General features: G+C 36.6%; 1 protein-coding gene across 1 annotated transcript in view; it reads right to left on the bottom strand.

Moving 5' to 3' along the window:
• CACNA2D3 (calcium voltage-gated channel auxiliary subunit alpha2delta 3) overlaps nucleotides 1-16,236 on the bottom strand; it is a 665,237-nt gene that overhangs the window by 460,526 nt on the left and 188,475 nt on the right. The window contains exon 4 of the mRNA XM_067544184.1: nucleotides 4,524-4,583. Within this exon, the coding sequence (XP_067400285.1) occupies nucleotides 4,524-4,583 (60 nt within the window). The remainder of the gene's footprint in view (nucleotides 1-4,523; nucleotides 4,584-16,236) is intronic.

Genomic DNA, 16,236 nt, shown 5'->3' with positions numbered 1-16,236 from the left:
CTGGCAGGGCAGTTTGTATCACAATTCCAGTGCTATGATACAGGTACTTTTCATAAATCCTGGAAACTCCAAAAGAGGATGGGGGATTGGAAGAGGATGAGGATCAATTTCAGTTCCACTAATCTGAGTTGCCTTTATTGTTACAATTCCTATTCTTTGTTTGTGTCTAAAACCAACTACTTTTACCTCTGCCAGACATACATTTAGGTTAAGGTTTTCAAAAAGGAGCCTAAAGTAAAGCTCCTAACTCCATACTGATGTTCCATATTTAATGGCTTGATTTTCAAAGGTGCTAAGACCCAGCAGCTCCCATTGGAGTCAATAGCAAAAGGTCCATCAATCTCAATGGCAGCAGTACACCGCAAAACCAGAAGAACTGGTACTCTAGGCCAAGTTCCTTCTATTCTCCAACCATTTCTTGCCATTTTTGATTTTCTGCCACATCTTTCCATAGCATCTGTGGAAGTTCCACCTTATGTGGTTTTTCACAGGGTAGCAGAATGTGTATCAATGATAAATAATTTAAGTAGCTCACTTATTTTTAAAATGGGGAAGCCCTCAAATATCTGCCCATAGGATGGATAGAGATTTCTAAAGACACAAAGGGCAGTTAGGTGCCCAGTGAAACCAAATGGGAGTACCAACACCATTCCTTTCTCTTTCTCAAGAATGTATCATATATTGCAAACATTCAAGGGTTAAGAATTTGTCACAATGTAAAAAGTATCCTAACCATATAACACAGACTTAGAAAAGCTTCAGCCTATCACCCTATTTTTTTCTGAGAGCAGAATGTAGGAGTACACTATATTCATTACCTTTATAAGTATTAAAGACTGTATTAAAAATATAGGATATTACATATCTGAAAGCTACTGATTGAGAGAAAAAGTGAGTGAGGTAATATCTTTTAATGTACTAACTTCTGTTGGTGAAAGAGACATGCTTTCGAGCTCACATGGTTCAGATACAAAGAAAATCAGGGTGTACTATAAATCTCATGAAAAAGTGCACACATACTGCAATGGTGGCTGCAATATAATACTGTGATGCAGAAAGTTGTGTCAACTGAATGAGTGGTTTGGATAAGCACTGGCTAATCACATCACTAAATCTATGAAATGGGCCCATCATTTGTATGCAACTGCAATAGTAACTACGTAGAGACACAAGTTAGATTTTACAAGTCTATTTTGGGTGGTTTTAAGTCATACAAACTGACCATTTTCCAAGGATTTGGAGAGATTACTATGGGACAGGATGGTGGAAGTATCTGTGCCAAGTAGGCTGAGTGGGAAAGTTTGGATTCCTAGTGAAAATGAGTCCCCATCAGGCCTTCCCCACTCTCTGCTGAGGGATCCCTGGCTGGACATACATTCCCTGACTCAGGGCCCTGTGCTAAGCCTTGAACCAGCAGAATCTAGCATGGTGCTTTAATCAGTCTTTCCCAGGAGTTCTGCATTTTAAGAAGTTTATACTCCAAGCACTAGTACTAAGTAATTTCATCACTAGAATGTTGGATTTCAGTCAGGAAGAATGATTGTGTTATATGTTATTTACAATTTCTTTGCAACAAATTATCTCCTTGTGATGAGTGAACTACTATCCTGTCTTCTTCCCATCTCTTCTTAAAAGCACAAGTCTCCTGCAGGTAAGATAGAGGGTTGTTTCACAACTACTTAAAAACCCTCAGCATCTACAATAACCGGGGTCCCTGTGGCAATGCAGTGGAGTCTGTCTCTATATTGCTTTCTCTGTCATTTTAAGTTGTAAGCTCAAGTTGTTTTATAAAGAGGCAAGCATGCTGTCAGTGTTCAATAAATAAAAATACTTTCCCCCACTAAATAAGTCATCTCGAGATAAGCTAACTCATAAGTCTATCGAAATATTCCCATAAAGCTACTTGCCTTAACAGTAAGAATGCTGATTAATTTTATTTAACAAATCTGCCTGTTATGTGAAATGTGTATTTATTCAAATATAAGTAAACTTGGGAAACACTCCTTGATACCATACTATACAGCGTAACTTTGAAATCCTATACATTACTGGAAAAAGTATTGTTTTGGCTTAGAGCTTGAAATCCAGATGTTTAGAAGTTCATCTACCCCCAACTTGCTGCATCTACATCTCTTGCTTAACATCCCTTTAGAAACAAAGAACTTCTCAAGGCCAAATGCAGCCAGTTAAAGCTCTAAATTCAGATATGCCTGAGATTGAGCTTTGCCATTAATCAAACATGCAGTATTTGATGCTGGTGAGTTAGACAATCATCTGGTTTGATTTATTTCTCTCAAATAATGGGCAGTTTTATTTATGTCTCTTACTGCAGATATTTTTGTTATTAACTTCAACAGATTCAGTGTCAGTGGTAAACATCTGAATGCTTAGATTATTATAGTGCCTATGGTATATTGATTAGAATTCTTTTAAGATAACTAAGGATAAAACCAATCAAGCTATTAAGAATAAAATCCATTAGGGACTGAATTTGACCCAATAGAAGGATAGAATTTCAGCATTATCAAAAAGAATTCCAGAAATATAAAAGATGAACTCTTCCAGCTGTGATTTCCTTAACTTGGTATTTTTCTCAGATAATAAAAATATTAAAATTTTATTTTTCCTTTACATCATTTTTATGTAGTGATATAAGATGGTTAATACTCTCATTGAACCACATACAATGATTCTGGACCAGTAAAAGGGCAAAACCAGTTTTGTTACTTGCTTTTGCATTTTCCGAGCAGTGGGGATCAGACAAAGAGTTTAGACTGGTGCTGCATAGCATACAGCTCATTTAAACTCCTTTCACACTGTCTTCCATACTTAGGGCAAGACATAAGAAGCTTTGCAAATTTCTCTTCCACAGCAAAATTACTGCAAGACTTCAACTATCCCGGTGAATGTGCAGTTCAAAATCAGTCTGGTCGTTATTTTCATATTGAGCAGATGGTGGTATGAGATTTTTTGATAAACAACAACAATCTTCCAAAAGGGTTGCAGAGGGGTCACAGAAACCAAGATTAACAATTGATTAGCTTTAATGGACCATGGCAGTAATAAACCACAGAGCCCACAGAGATTTGATTGTCCTGTTAATGCTGCTGACACAAATGGCTTTTAACTGGCTTCCTAAAAGTGTTGATATCTTCAAAGCCTCAACAAATGAAGGATTTTGTCAAAGTGAGAGGGTCAAAATCCTCAGTGAAGAGGCATTTACTGTATACATTTAAAATGCTCTTCCATCAATATGCTTCTGATTTATTTAGACAATAGATTCAATTTCTTCTAGGCACGAAGTTCAGAAAATGAAATGCAGTAGAGCTTCCAAAGGATGGAATGGAGTAGAATTCTGAACCGTTTGAATCCCGACAGATACGACATTAATAAAATTATGAAGAATCAGTACTTCCAATGGCAATATTTTATCTTAATTTAATAGCTTTCTAAACTATTCTCTTCCTATAACAGATTTAATGCATTATTTTCACAGGGAATCAATTATTCCACACCAGATTTTCATTATGAAAAGGCACTTTGTTTTGACTATAAAGTAACTATGGCAAGTTCTGAAAACAGAACTTACTGAGACAGATTCTAAGCATGGAGAAAAGTGTACTCTTCCTTTCTTTCCTTTAAACCTATTTTCCATAATGTTTACTGCTCAACATTAAGAAAGACAGACTCTTGATGGACATCCATAGAAAAATGTAGAAGACAATCTACATAGTGAGAGCCAAACTAAATAATACCTTTGCCTAACATGGCATTCAGTGGACCATGTAATAGAAATTCATTACAGGCAGGAAGATATTTACAAATTTAAATATTGAGGTACAATACATATTATTATTTTATTACTAAGCTAGCTTCTATTATTTTATTGTCTGATGAATTTGTATTCTTAGATGCTTTACCTTATTTTCCTAAAGCTTTTTCAATCAACGTTTTTATCGTTTCCCAATTTTTCTTATTTTCTCCCTTCCCTTGCATTCCAACACCAGTATGCAGAAAGAGGCATCATTTTGATACAATGATGGTGGCAGCACTACAGGCTTCTGTGTAAAAAAGTTTTGTCTGCACTATTCATGAATCCAAACACAAACCATTTGTACAGCCCAATGTCACTCTGATCCCATCCCTGTAGGTTTCCACCTCATTTGCAAATTCAACTCCCCAAAGAGTAATTCCTTCCCAGTACACTGCAACTATAAAACATGCTGCTAATTACTGTGTTTAAAAATCTTGACCTAAGTAGTCATGCAGGGAATTTAAATTAAATCTCCAAAAGAGTAAAAATCCAACTGCAAGGTCTCCCAACATGCAAATACCGAGTGCCTAACTTGTCAACATATTGAGCCAACCTCCATTAATTCCATTTTCTGTAATAAGCATCTCTCTATTATTCACATACTTGGCTTTCCACAGCAGTCCTTGGAGTAAAAACACAATGCTATTCTATAAGCCTTTATAATATATTCTGATAAATGTTTTTAAAAAACCAATTAATTACTAATTACCTGTAAATCAGCATCAAATTCATGTTTCAAGTGAGCATCCTCTGCAGCTTCAACGAGACGCTGAAACAAGGAGAAAACAATAAGTATATTGTTGGCACGAATTGATATCTTTAAATCCCAGTGGTTCTCCCAGAATAATTTAAAAAATTATTAGAGAGTTGGAAAACATTGTCCCTATGTACTATGATGTTTCATTGACATAAAAAGACACTGAGTCAGATTCTTAAAAGAGTTTAAAATCAGATATTTCAAGTGCTCAGCACCAGCAATTGAAGCCTGATTTTCAAATGAGCTCATCTGTCATTAAAGGACAATAGCCAGATTTTCACAAGTGCTTAGAACCCAGTAGCTCCATTGTGACACTTAACAGCAAGATTTTTAAGAGGACTCAACTGTGAGTGTGCTAAGATGTTTTGAAAATATGGCTGTTTATTTTGATGCAGAAGAGCTAAGCTCTTTTCAAATCTGGTTCTACGTGTAAAATTGAAAGTCCCCCCCACCCCAAGAGATGCAGTAGTAATCCTTGATTATAAGCAATTGAAACTAAAATAGGATTCTGAAGAATACTTAAAATATAAGGGATTTAAAAAACTGGAGATGAATTTGATTTACTTAGTATATATTAGGTGTTGTGCTGTAATTGGGGCATGATCACAAGATTTCCTATGAAAATAATTAATTTCAATTCATACAGCCAGTACATATAGCACCACAATTAAAAAAGAGAGAAAAAAAATCTAAAATGTTTTTCTTTAATGATAACATTAAACATTCCCAGTTTGGGATTCTTTACGAATAATGCCTCAATAATGCCTTTAACCAAATGTAGCCACTGTTTCTTTATTCTTACTCAAAAAAATGCAACATATAATATGGGTTCAATCCAGACATTTTGCTCCACAAAAAGACATGATATCACTTCCGAAACTTTTATTTTTTTATACTATTGTAATTTTGAATATTCTTGTTAGCCAGATAAGTGACTGATATTATTATTATTATTTTAAATCCTTCTGAATAAAAGAGCTGGATAATTTCATGATCAACAATAATATTTTTTTATATAAGCTACAACAAAGGTAATTAAACATCGTGCTACAAGGAATACATTTATCGCAATCAAGCTCTCGAAGAGACTCCGTCACCCTTCCCTCTCTCCCCCGTACACAATAAACAACTAATTGTGTGTATACAAGTGTGTGTGTTTTTGTTTTTGCTTTCCTTTGACACATCAAGTATCAGCACTTCTATGGTTTCATGCTGGGTGCTATAGAAAAACTCAAAATAGATTAGTTAGATGCATACCTCTTACTAACATTAACGGGAATCATGTCACTAAATGTCCATGCGTGATTTTGAAAATAATGTACCCCCTAAGATAGCTGTGTCACATCAAACAGCATTCTTGAACTACGATGAATGTTTGACTGTAAAGCCATCTACCTTCACAAACAGAAAAAGCAATAAGAAAAATACTTAGACTGAAATAACCAACTCTATAGAATTATTCCAAGTGTAACAAACTTTGATACATGTAAGCAGCTGAGAGACTTTTATATATATGGAGATTTATACCTATTATTATACTACTATTAAAAACTTATCTTCAAATTCATGAGGGCTATTTCAATCTACAAATAAATTTGACTACAAATCTTTTGTATTTATAAATTAAAAAAAATACCACAGAATAAATATATATTTGGATGGGCAAACCTCACCAACTGTAGCATGTTTTTAAAATTAATTATTGCTCCCAGACAATCTGCTCTGTCACATTAGCAATGTGCTAAAAATCAGTTTAAATTCTTTAGCCTTCTTTTAAGAAAGAAAACCAATGGGAGCAAAATAAAAGGCTTAAGCTTAACTCAATGAATTCATGTAAATTTTCAATACTCCTCCTCCCCCCTTTTTTAAAACTAAAATTGGACTATAGAAATGCTTGTTTGGAAGCTTCTCTTTGAGTGTATAATATAGATACCCATCCTAGTCATGTTTTTCTATAATTAAAAACACAGCCAGTAGAGCTGAAAAGGAGTCAAATAGATTCCTTCATACAAGTGAATTTTGGGGTAAAAAAGACAGACATCATGCTTTTTTTCCCTCCCCCTTCCACAGTGACTCATTTACTAATTCAGTGGAACAGAAATTATTCTAGTATATCATGAGGAACACAATCTTTGAAACACATTACCTAGAAACTATAAAACTGTAATTCATAGGTTTTTTATATAGTTTGTATTGACTCCAATGTTCCTAAATTACATTTTTCTCTTCAATGAAATAAACTTAAACCAAGATTTCTCTCTGTAGATGAGAAATTACCTAACTCATGCTTCTGTGGTAATGGTAGAGACAATCTTCTAAGGAGGGCACCACTGAAATAAAGGGCACTAATTGGTTTGTACCTCCTACTTTTAAATGTATAATATTTGATTACTCTTTATAAAAATATGACTCTGTGGCATATTTAACACTCCCCCCAGGAAGATCCCTGAATCAGGTGAGAGATTTACACACATGGTCTCCTCTCAAATAAATGGGGGACACATTCCACACACACACACCCCAACTTAGGTAAGAAGAAGATAACAGCTTTGTACAAAGAATGTAATAAATAGAAAACATACAACTGCATATTCAATATAGTGCTCCCCAAGACATTTAAAAAAAATATTTCTCAGTACTAGAATAGAGGAGACTAAGAAATCGGAGGATAGATGTGGAAAAGGTAAATTACTAATGAGGTAAGACCACACAATGACATATTATTAGATCTATGCGGATTAAATCATAATGAACAATTTATATACAAATGAGTCATTTTTCATAAAAGTCCACAAAGGGATGAAGCATTCAGGAAATGATTCCTTAAAGCATTGGAGACAAGAATATAAAAACCAAGTGTAACACTACAACATTTTTATGTTAAAGCCCCTTTTTAAATATTTTCATGACAAAATACTTTATCTAAGAATGATTTCTTAGCACTCAGTAATTAGTAATTTTCACCTAATGTTTAATAATGACATACTTAGTACAAACACTAATATATTTTCATTAGAGTAAATATGCTCTAAATTTATTGCTGTAGCAAATAAATACTTACCAACTCTTCATTATTCTGAAGAGAATCTTTATCTATATCAATTTGCACTGAGTGAATTACAAACTTGGAAGTGAACTATTTAAGGACATATACTTTAACTGCATATTTAATCCTATATGGGTGTACACATATATATGAACCCTTGTGCATTCAGACCGAAGGCAGTACATAGTCCATGGATAAACAACAATTTGCACTTCTTATAGTACTCTTCAATTTAAGAAGTCAAATCAATCCTCACAACACTCCAAGAGATGCATACACCCAAATTACAGAGTTACTTGTCCAATACCCCACAGTGCAGCACTAATAGAGCTGGGATAAGAACTTAGGAGTCCTGGGAACCACCAGCCTTAAAGACTAACATGGTCACCAAAATGCAATTCTAATGTTGGTTTTCTGTATAATATTAGAACTATAGACTATGAGGTCTCTCTAATATCCTGGGACTGACATGGCTACAACTACACTACATATTTACACAGACACAGACAGAGAAGAGACTACGCACATGCATTTAGTATGTAATACTCTTCTAAAAGATATTGCAGATTTTAAAATTAACCTCTTCAGTGATCTGCAATCCCCACCGCCCCCCAATTCCTACGAAAGTGTCATCACAGTCATGATGTATTAAACCAGGACCTTTTATTCCATAATCTGATAGAATCTGCTGATATATGTGGTTTTTGCACAAAGCAATTATATTAAACTACTTCTGAATGTAAGCAGTTTGAATATTTACAGAGGCAGATTAGTTCATTCATTCATTCATTCTACCTGAGAGCCAATGTACAGATGCTAAGAAATTCTGGACTTGCCTTGTGCTAGTCTGTAATGGAGTACTGCTCCTCGGTGTTGCTCAACTCTGGTCACACAGGATTAATAGATACTCGGCTGAATGAAACTATCCATATAACAACATGTACTGAGAGACCAACTAACCCAGCCTTGCTGCCGATTCTGTCCAGCATCACGCCCCTCCTTACATCAGACAACGTCACCTTGCAGAATCTGCTGCGTAAGGTTCAGGAAATGCCACACCTACCCTTGTTTAAGAATGTGTTTAATCCTCCGAGCCACCATCACAGATCAAGACATCCCATTTGGACAGTTCCCCGAAGAAAACTCAATATCACCTCCAGATGATGTATTAAGTGGCAAGAACAAGCTTCAAACATAGCCAATGCTTATCTCATGACAGAACCAAAAGGCCAGCCCTCTGGTTTTGACCTTCCACACTATCTTGAGTTAAAGCTCAATCGCTTCAGATGTGGCAAGATCAGATGTGCTACTAATGACTATAAGTGGGGCCTTTGTGAGTCTCCCTTCTGTTGCTGTGGCCAGTTAAAAGATGTAGGCCACATACTTGCAGGCTGCAGGTATCAGCAAAGACTGCCGGTTCCTCATGGACTTGCATAATACCTTTCCTTCGGCTACTGAAGGTTAAGACACTTAGACTGACATGCTTGACTTGATAATCTATGTAAATGAAACTGCAATATATATTTTACTTGAAACAGGGATGAGGCAAAGTCATTTCCCCTAGTTTTAAACACACAAACATTATGGGTTTAAAAGTTCAAACAGAATTTGAATAATTTAGTGGGTATGTTCTAAGTAGGAGAATAAAAAAACAAGAGCAGAAATGGGACAAAGAGTAAAAATCCAATGTGAAAATTGGGTGATATATGGCGCAGAGACTGGATAGCATGAAAAAATAAATGGAGAGACAGAGAGAGAAAGGGGAAGAGAACAATTCTAATGAAAACTTTAATACAGTATGTATACAGAACACCCACTTGTGCCAACACAGCTTTTGGCAAGTTCTTCACTCTCTCTCCTCATGCAAGCTTCCCATATGCTAGAAAAAGGATTCTGTTTATTTTAAACTGACTTGCCTTGGGGGTGGGAGGTGGAGGTGGAGGTGGCAGTGGGAGGGGGGAAGAACAGATTTAATTAAAATGAAATACGTTCACAAAATAGTTAAAAAACCCCAACCTTTAAACAGCGACTATTTTGAGAGGGTTTCTGTGCTCCTGAACTACACTAGGGTCACCCACCTCTAATTCTAAATGCTAAGTGAAATTACATGTCTTTCTTATCAAGTCCTAAAGGAGCACATTTATATTCTATTCTTTCAGAAAAATAGAAAGGAAACAAATCAACTGCTGAACACAAAACCATACATGTTGCTACAAAATGCCTTTTTCTACAAACTAAATTGCTACCCATTTTAAAGAAAACAGAAAAAAGACACCAATGTGATCTTCATAACTATCTAAGTAATACCAGGAGTATCCCATAATTACTGATCTAACAATATATACAATTTAAAATGTCCTGTTGGCTGGAGAGTAGTTCTAGTTAGTTCCAATGTTTGATTTTCTGTTGGATGAGTGTCGTCAGGTTTTTCTGATAGTTGTTTTGGATTTCTTGCATGATTTTGCTAGACACTAAAAATCATGGTCTTAATAAAGATGCTGAAATTATCACTTATTACAACAATTTGTAACCCATTAAACCCTCTTTATTGTCCTATGACTACAGGGACGTTAATGGCCCACTTCACCTTGAATGATCCCTTAGACTGTGCGCTATTTATGCTAAACTACCTGTTTGACCCTTTATTAGCTGTGACACTCTGAGTACCTTTCCAAATCTGAAGAAGAGTTCTGTGTAGCTCGAGAGCTTGTCTCTTACCAACTGAAGTTGGTCCAATAAAAGATATTTTTATGGGAAGTTTGTGAGACCCACAGATTAACTCAATAACAGAGCTTCCAGTTTTGCTTGTTAGGGGACTTTTCCGGCCAATCTTCATCTACTCCTGCTTTGGGCATTGGGACATAAAAGGAACCTGACAGGCAAACTCTGCTGAAAGAGGAACTTGGAGCACCATTACCGATTCATTCCTGAGTCTAACAAATTTCCCATTACTCACCACAGAAGATCTTTTGTGACAAATCATGGGTAGTTTTTGACCTGAGACTGGCATCAGAGCTAGGGAAACGAAGAGAGAACCTGTCTCCATCAATTTCCTTGTGCACACACCCCCGTTTCCCCTCCTGCACGCCACATCCATCTAACCTGCATATTTACCTACTCCTCCTCCTCTGACACCATATAGAATCATAGAATCATAGAATATTAGAGTTGGAAGGGACCTCAGGAGGTCATCTAGTCCAACCCCCTGCTCAAAGCAGGACTAACCTCAGCTATATCATCCACATCAGTAAGACAGTACACAGACAGTAAGGGGCATCTTCCCTGATGGCAGCGTGGCTTAACTTGCAAGGCACAATGAAAGGCAACAGCCACCTTCGCTCAGCGCAGCTGATGGCTCCTCCTGCACACACTTTTTTTTAAAAGGCTTTCTGAGAGTGTCTCTGGAGAAGATTCTATACTTTGACGTCTGTTAACAAAAACTTTCAGCTATTAAGAAAAGCAGCAGCAAATTACCCTTAATCCTAAACATGCCTTTTCATAAACTCCCCACTGCATCAGATCTACCCAAGATTCACCATTTTTGTGTACATTCACAATGTTGTTTTAAAGATGTATGTCCATAATAAAACATTAGAAACCCTGAAAAACGTGAGCCAAAGATCAAAGTTAAAACATTTCTTATTAAAAACTTACGACAAAACCAAACAAAAGCACAGAATATTCAAAGGGCGCAAAAACCAACATGTGAAATTTCACACTGAAGGGCCAACTACATGTAGAGAAAAGCAGGAGTTTATGCACCATTTGAAACCTGTTTCAAAACACAACCTTATTTATGGCATTGGGACAAGGGTTTTCATAGTAATGAATCAACAAAGTTGTAAGGAGAGCAGAGAGCATAACAAAAATGTGTATCCTACCGCCTTTCTTTTTAGCATTTTTTTATTCTTCCATCTGTTATCACAACTTTACTTGCAATCAGGGGCATGCACAAGGGAGGCCAAGCAGGGACATGAGCTCCCCTAATAATCAGCAGGGGTATAGAACTCCTCCAGCAGTGGGGCTGTGGTGAGGAGAGCGAGTTCCTCCTGCCTCCGGTCTGAAGGAGTTCTGTGCCCCGCAGCACAGCCAAGTACTTGTGGATACATTTATTCAGATGGCTCCACGGAGCATGGATTTTCATTGAAATTGTGAGTGTACTGCTGTTTATTTCTATGCATATGATGTACATACGTGTGTTGATGTGGTTTAATGTGTATGATACCTGTGTGTTTAACTTGCCCCTCCAAAATTGGTCAGAGCTAAATTCCTGTGCATGCCCCTGCTGACAATTCACCAAACAGAGATCAGCTTAGATTTCACACAGTCCATACATTATCCTTTTTCCAGGGAGACAATCTGAGTACACTTGTAGTAATCTCTATCATCAGTCTGAATTCTAATTGCCAATCCAAGTACTTCATGCTATATAGTAATGCTATGTGTATGCCAGAGAATATTATTTGCTAAAACCACCACCAGATAACTATTTGAAATATTGCTCAATAGTTCAGCATAGTCCTGGGAGGGAAAACAGAACTTGCGTTTCAATCATTAGAGCAATTTTCTTCACTGAGTAACTACAGAGAATTCTTTTCCAGGTGTCTGCTTGGTGGGTCTTGCCCACATGCTCAGGGTCTAACTGGTCACCATATTTGGGGTTGGGAAGGAATTTTACCCCAGGTCAGATTGGCAGAGATCCTGAGGGTTTTTCGGTTTCTTCTGCAGCATGGGGCATTGGTCACTTGCAGGTTTAAACTAGTGTAAATGGCAGATTCTCTGTAACTTGAAGTCTTTAAATCATGATTTGAGGACTTCATTAACTCAGCCAGAGAACATGGTCTATTACAGGAGTGGGTGTGTGAGGTTTGGTGGCCTGCAATGTGCAGGTGGTCAGACTAGACAGTCATGATGGTACCTTCTGACCTTAAAGTCTACGAGTCACTGAGAACCATCAGTATTACTATTAATGACATATTATACTACAATTGATTTCCTTACAACTGGTATCAAATATTAGTACTATACTGTGTACAAAAAGTGTTCTTTAGGCAGATGGTATCCAGTGACACTCAGTGATGCAGCAAAGTTGACAGTATGATCCTCTAAAGCTAAAATGCCTAGAAAATGAAGTCACTATGAGCAACTTTTATCATCTCCTTGTATTGATTCATGACTGACAATTGTTCAGATTCTGCTTTGTTGCAAAGACGACACATAAAACAGGATAAAGAACTTCTAAAGGTTAAACAAACAAGTGAGAAATATAAAAAAAAAAATTTGTTTACGTTAATTGTAATTAGTTATATGTTGCATAACAGTAGTTAAGGGAATCACAGAATCGTATGACTGGAAGGGACTTTGCAAGGTCATCTAGTCCAGTCCACTGCACTTATGGCAGGACCAAGCATAATCTAGACCATCCCTGACAGGTGTTTGTCTAACCTGCTCTTAAAAATCTCCAATGATGGAGATTCCACAACTTCCCGAGACAACTTATTCCAGTGCTTATCTACCCTGACAGTAAGGATTTTTTTCCTAATGTCCAACCTAAACCACCCTTACTGCAATTTAAGCCCTTTGCTTCTTATCCTGTCCTCAGAGGTTAAGGACAATAATTTTTCCCCACCTCCTTGTAACAATGTTTTATGTACTTGAAAACTGTTATCATATCCCCCCTCAGTCTTCTCTTCTCTAGACTAAACAAACCCAATTTTTTCAATCTTCCCTCATAGATCATATTTCTAGATCTTTAATAATTTCTGTTGGTCTTCTCTGAACTTTCTCCAATTTGTCCACATCTTTCCTGAAATGTAGTGCCCAGAACTGGACACAATACTCCAACTGAGGGTTAATCAGCACAAATAGAGCTGAAGAATGACTTCTTGTGTTTTGCCTACAACACACTTGTAATACATCCCAGAATTATTGCTTTTTTTGCAACAGTGCTACACTGTTAACTCGTATTTAGCTTGTGATCCACTATGACCACCCCAGATCCCTTTCTGCAGTACTCTTTCCTAGGGAGTCATTTCCCATTTTGTAGGTGTGCAACTGAGTGTTCCTTCCTAAGTGGAGTACGTAGCATTTATCCTTATTGAATTTCACCCTATTTGCCACTTCTCCAGTTTGTCCAGATCATTTTGAATTTTAATCCTATCCTCCAAAACACTTGCAACACCTCCCAGCTTGGAATAGTCTGCAAACTTTGTAAGTATACTGTCTATGCTATTATCTAAGTCATTTATCAAGATATTGAACAGAACCAGACCTATATCCCCTACACGACCCCGCTTGATATGCCCTTCCAGCTTGACTGTGAACAACTGATAGCTACTCTCTGGGAATGCTTTTCCAACCCGTTATGCACCCACCTTATAGTAGCTCCATCTAAGTTGTATTTCCCTAGTTTGTTTATGAGAAGGTCATGCGAGACAGTATCAAAAGCCTTACTAAAGTCAAGATACACCATATCGCCCCATCCACAAGGCTTGTTACCCTGTCAAAGAAAGCAATCACTAAATAAATACACCTGCTCTATATACCCGATTTTAAAACATACTCTATTTAACTTCTCTAAGTAACTGGAATCAAAAATTGCTCTGTGAAAATTAACCTCATTAAACAAGTGTCCCAGTAATTAAGTGCAATTTAGACGTAAAGACTGAGAAATCCACTTAATTAAATAGATTTACACAATGTTGTCTGGTTTAGGTTTGGATTCTTTGGCATTTCAATGTCTTGACAGCATAACACATGCTTTTATGTGTTAGCTTGTTGTCTAGGACGACGCTTCCTTTTATGACTAAGAATTGAATTCAACCTGTAGAAAAGCTTAAATAATAGAATCTAAAGTGATTACGATGCTTGAATAAGAGGTTTATTCACTTACTATCTGGCAAATTTTCTTTCTTTCACGTGGATTTTATACAAGCCTCTCAGCAATGCACCAGAAAGAAATGTACTAAATGGTACTACAAATTTAGCATGAACAACACCAGGGGGCAATAATGCCTGTACAGAATTTATACGGGTAATTCTTTTTAGACCCTTCCAAAGTGTTATTGTTATACTGGACCAAATCTTGGATGTCAACATACAACCTGAGCTGTCAGGTTCTGAGCTTTGATTGTCTCTAAGGAAGAAGTCTTCTAAGTCTACAAAATCATTCTACCATTTTAAGGATTTTCTGTAGTGCTCATCATCATAGTTCCTAGGCACTGACTCAGCTTCTAATGCAACTGTGAGGCAACTCATTTGCCCACATCCATATGCCACCACCAAGCCTGTCTTTGCTCCTCCTCTGGTGCACCATAGCCTTCCCAATGTAACAGCACTTCAGGAGCCCCTGGAGAGCTGTGCTCTGTAGCATGCAAGAGATGGCACACTCCCTGTGCACCTTCCCCAAATATTTACTTTTCCCACCAGCAGAACCGCACTAGTTCTCCATAATGTGGCTCTCTCTGTACCCATGAATTGCGAAGAATATTCTTCATAATATTCAATATTTTCTACTGCTTCCTGGGAACAATATCAGAGCACTCCTGTAAGTAATTTAACATCTGGGAATTCCCATAGATGGAAACAGACTGCATATTAGGGTATGTCTACACTGACGGCGTAGTTTGCGTAACCCCCGTCAACTGTAAGTGTAGACCAGGGCTTAGAGTGGACACAGTATCTATTCTATTTTGTAACAGTAACAAGTTCAAATCCAGAGAAGTTTTTTTATGCAGAAATTCTCATGTTTTCTTAATGTCTAACAGATCACTATATTTTCAACTCTTACTTTTGTCATCCAAAACATTTAATGTCAGTATTTAAGCTCGAAAAGAAAAACAAAAAAATACAATATTGCATCTAATTTTCATTACACTTTGCATGCAGAGAGATTTTGCTATGATCTAGGGAACCCAATTCTTGAACTTTATAGCATATTCCAATTTTTCTTATTAATTATCCTCCTGATTCTTAATATATTGCCTACAGTATTCAGGGAATAATATCAGAGCCCTCATGTAGCTAATTTAACACCTGCAGGTTCCCAAGAGTGACAAGCAAAGACTATGTAGCCAAGCTGATAAAGATAAATACCTCATATTGCAAAGGTTGTGAGTTACTTATAATTATAGTGATCCATTTATTAACATTTTTATTACCATTTTGGTGATTTTATGTTATTTCATTCTTTACACTTTTCTAAATTACAAAATAAAATGTGATCCAAAGAAAAGAAAGACCGTTTTAATCATAGATATGATAGGTGAAACCTGGCTTGACTGAAGGCAAAACTCCTGTTTGCTTTAATAAGGTCAGGATTACACAAAATATCTAGTGTATAAAAACAGTTGTATTAGAAACGGGTTAGTAGGTTAAAACCTACTAATTAATGAAGATTCCCTCATTCACCCCCAATTAGAACATGAATCAAAACAGATTTGTCTCACCTTTCCAGCTTAATGCTAAATTAACACTAATTAGCTAGCCCTTTTCTGACATGGCTATTTTTATAGTGACCACATCATTGGCATCTCTCTAAACTGTTCTTTTTATAATTAGTTTATTTCACACATGAAATAGTTTCCTTATATATGGTGATGATATCCATGTGATAAATTA

Source organism: Emydura macquarii, unplaced genomic scaffold, assembly GCF_026122565.2.
Source record: "Emydura macquarii macquarii isolate MOO-44397 ecotype Brisbane River unplaced genomic scaffold, CSIRO-AGI_Emac_v2 contig_968, whole genome shotgun sequence".
NCBI classification, from domain to species: domain Eukaryota; kingdom Metazoa; phylum Chordata; order Testudines; family Chelidae; genus Emydura; species Emydura macquarii.
This window is presented reverse-complemented; position numbering and strand designations above follow the sequence as displayed.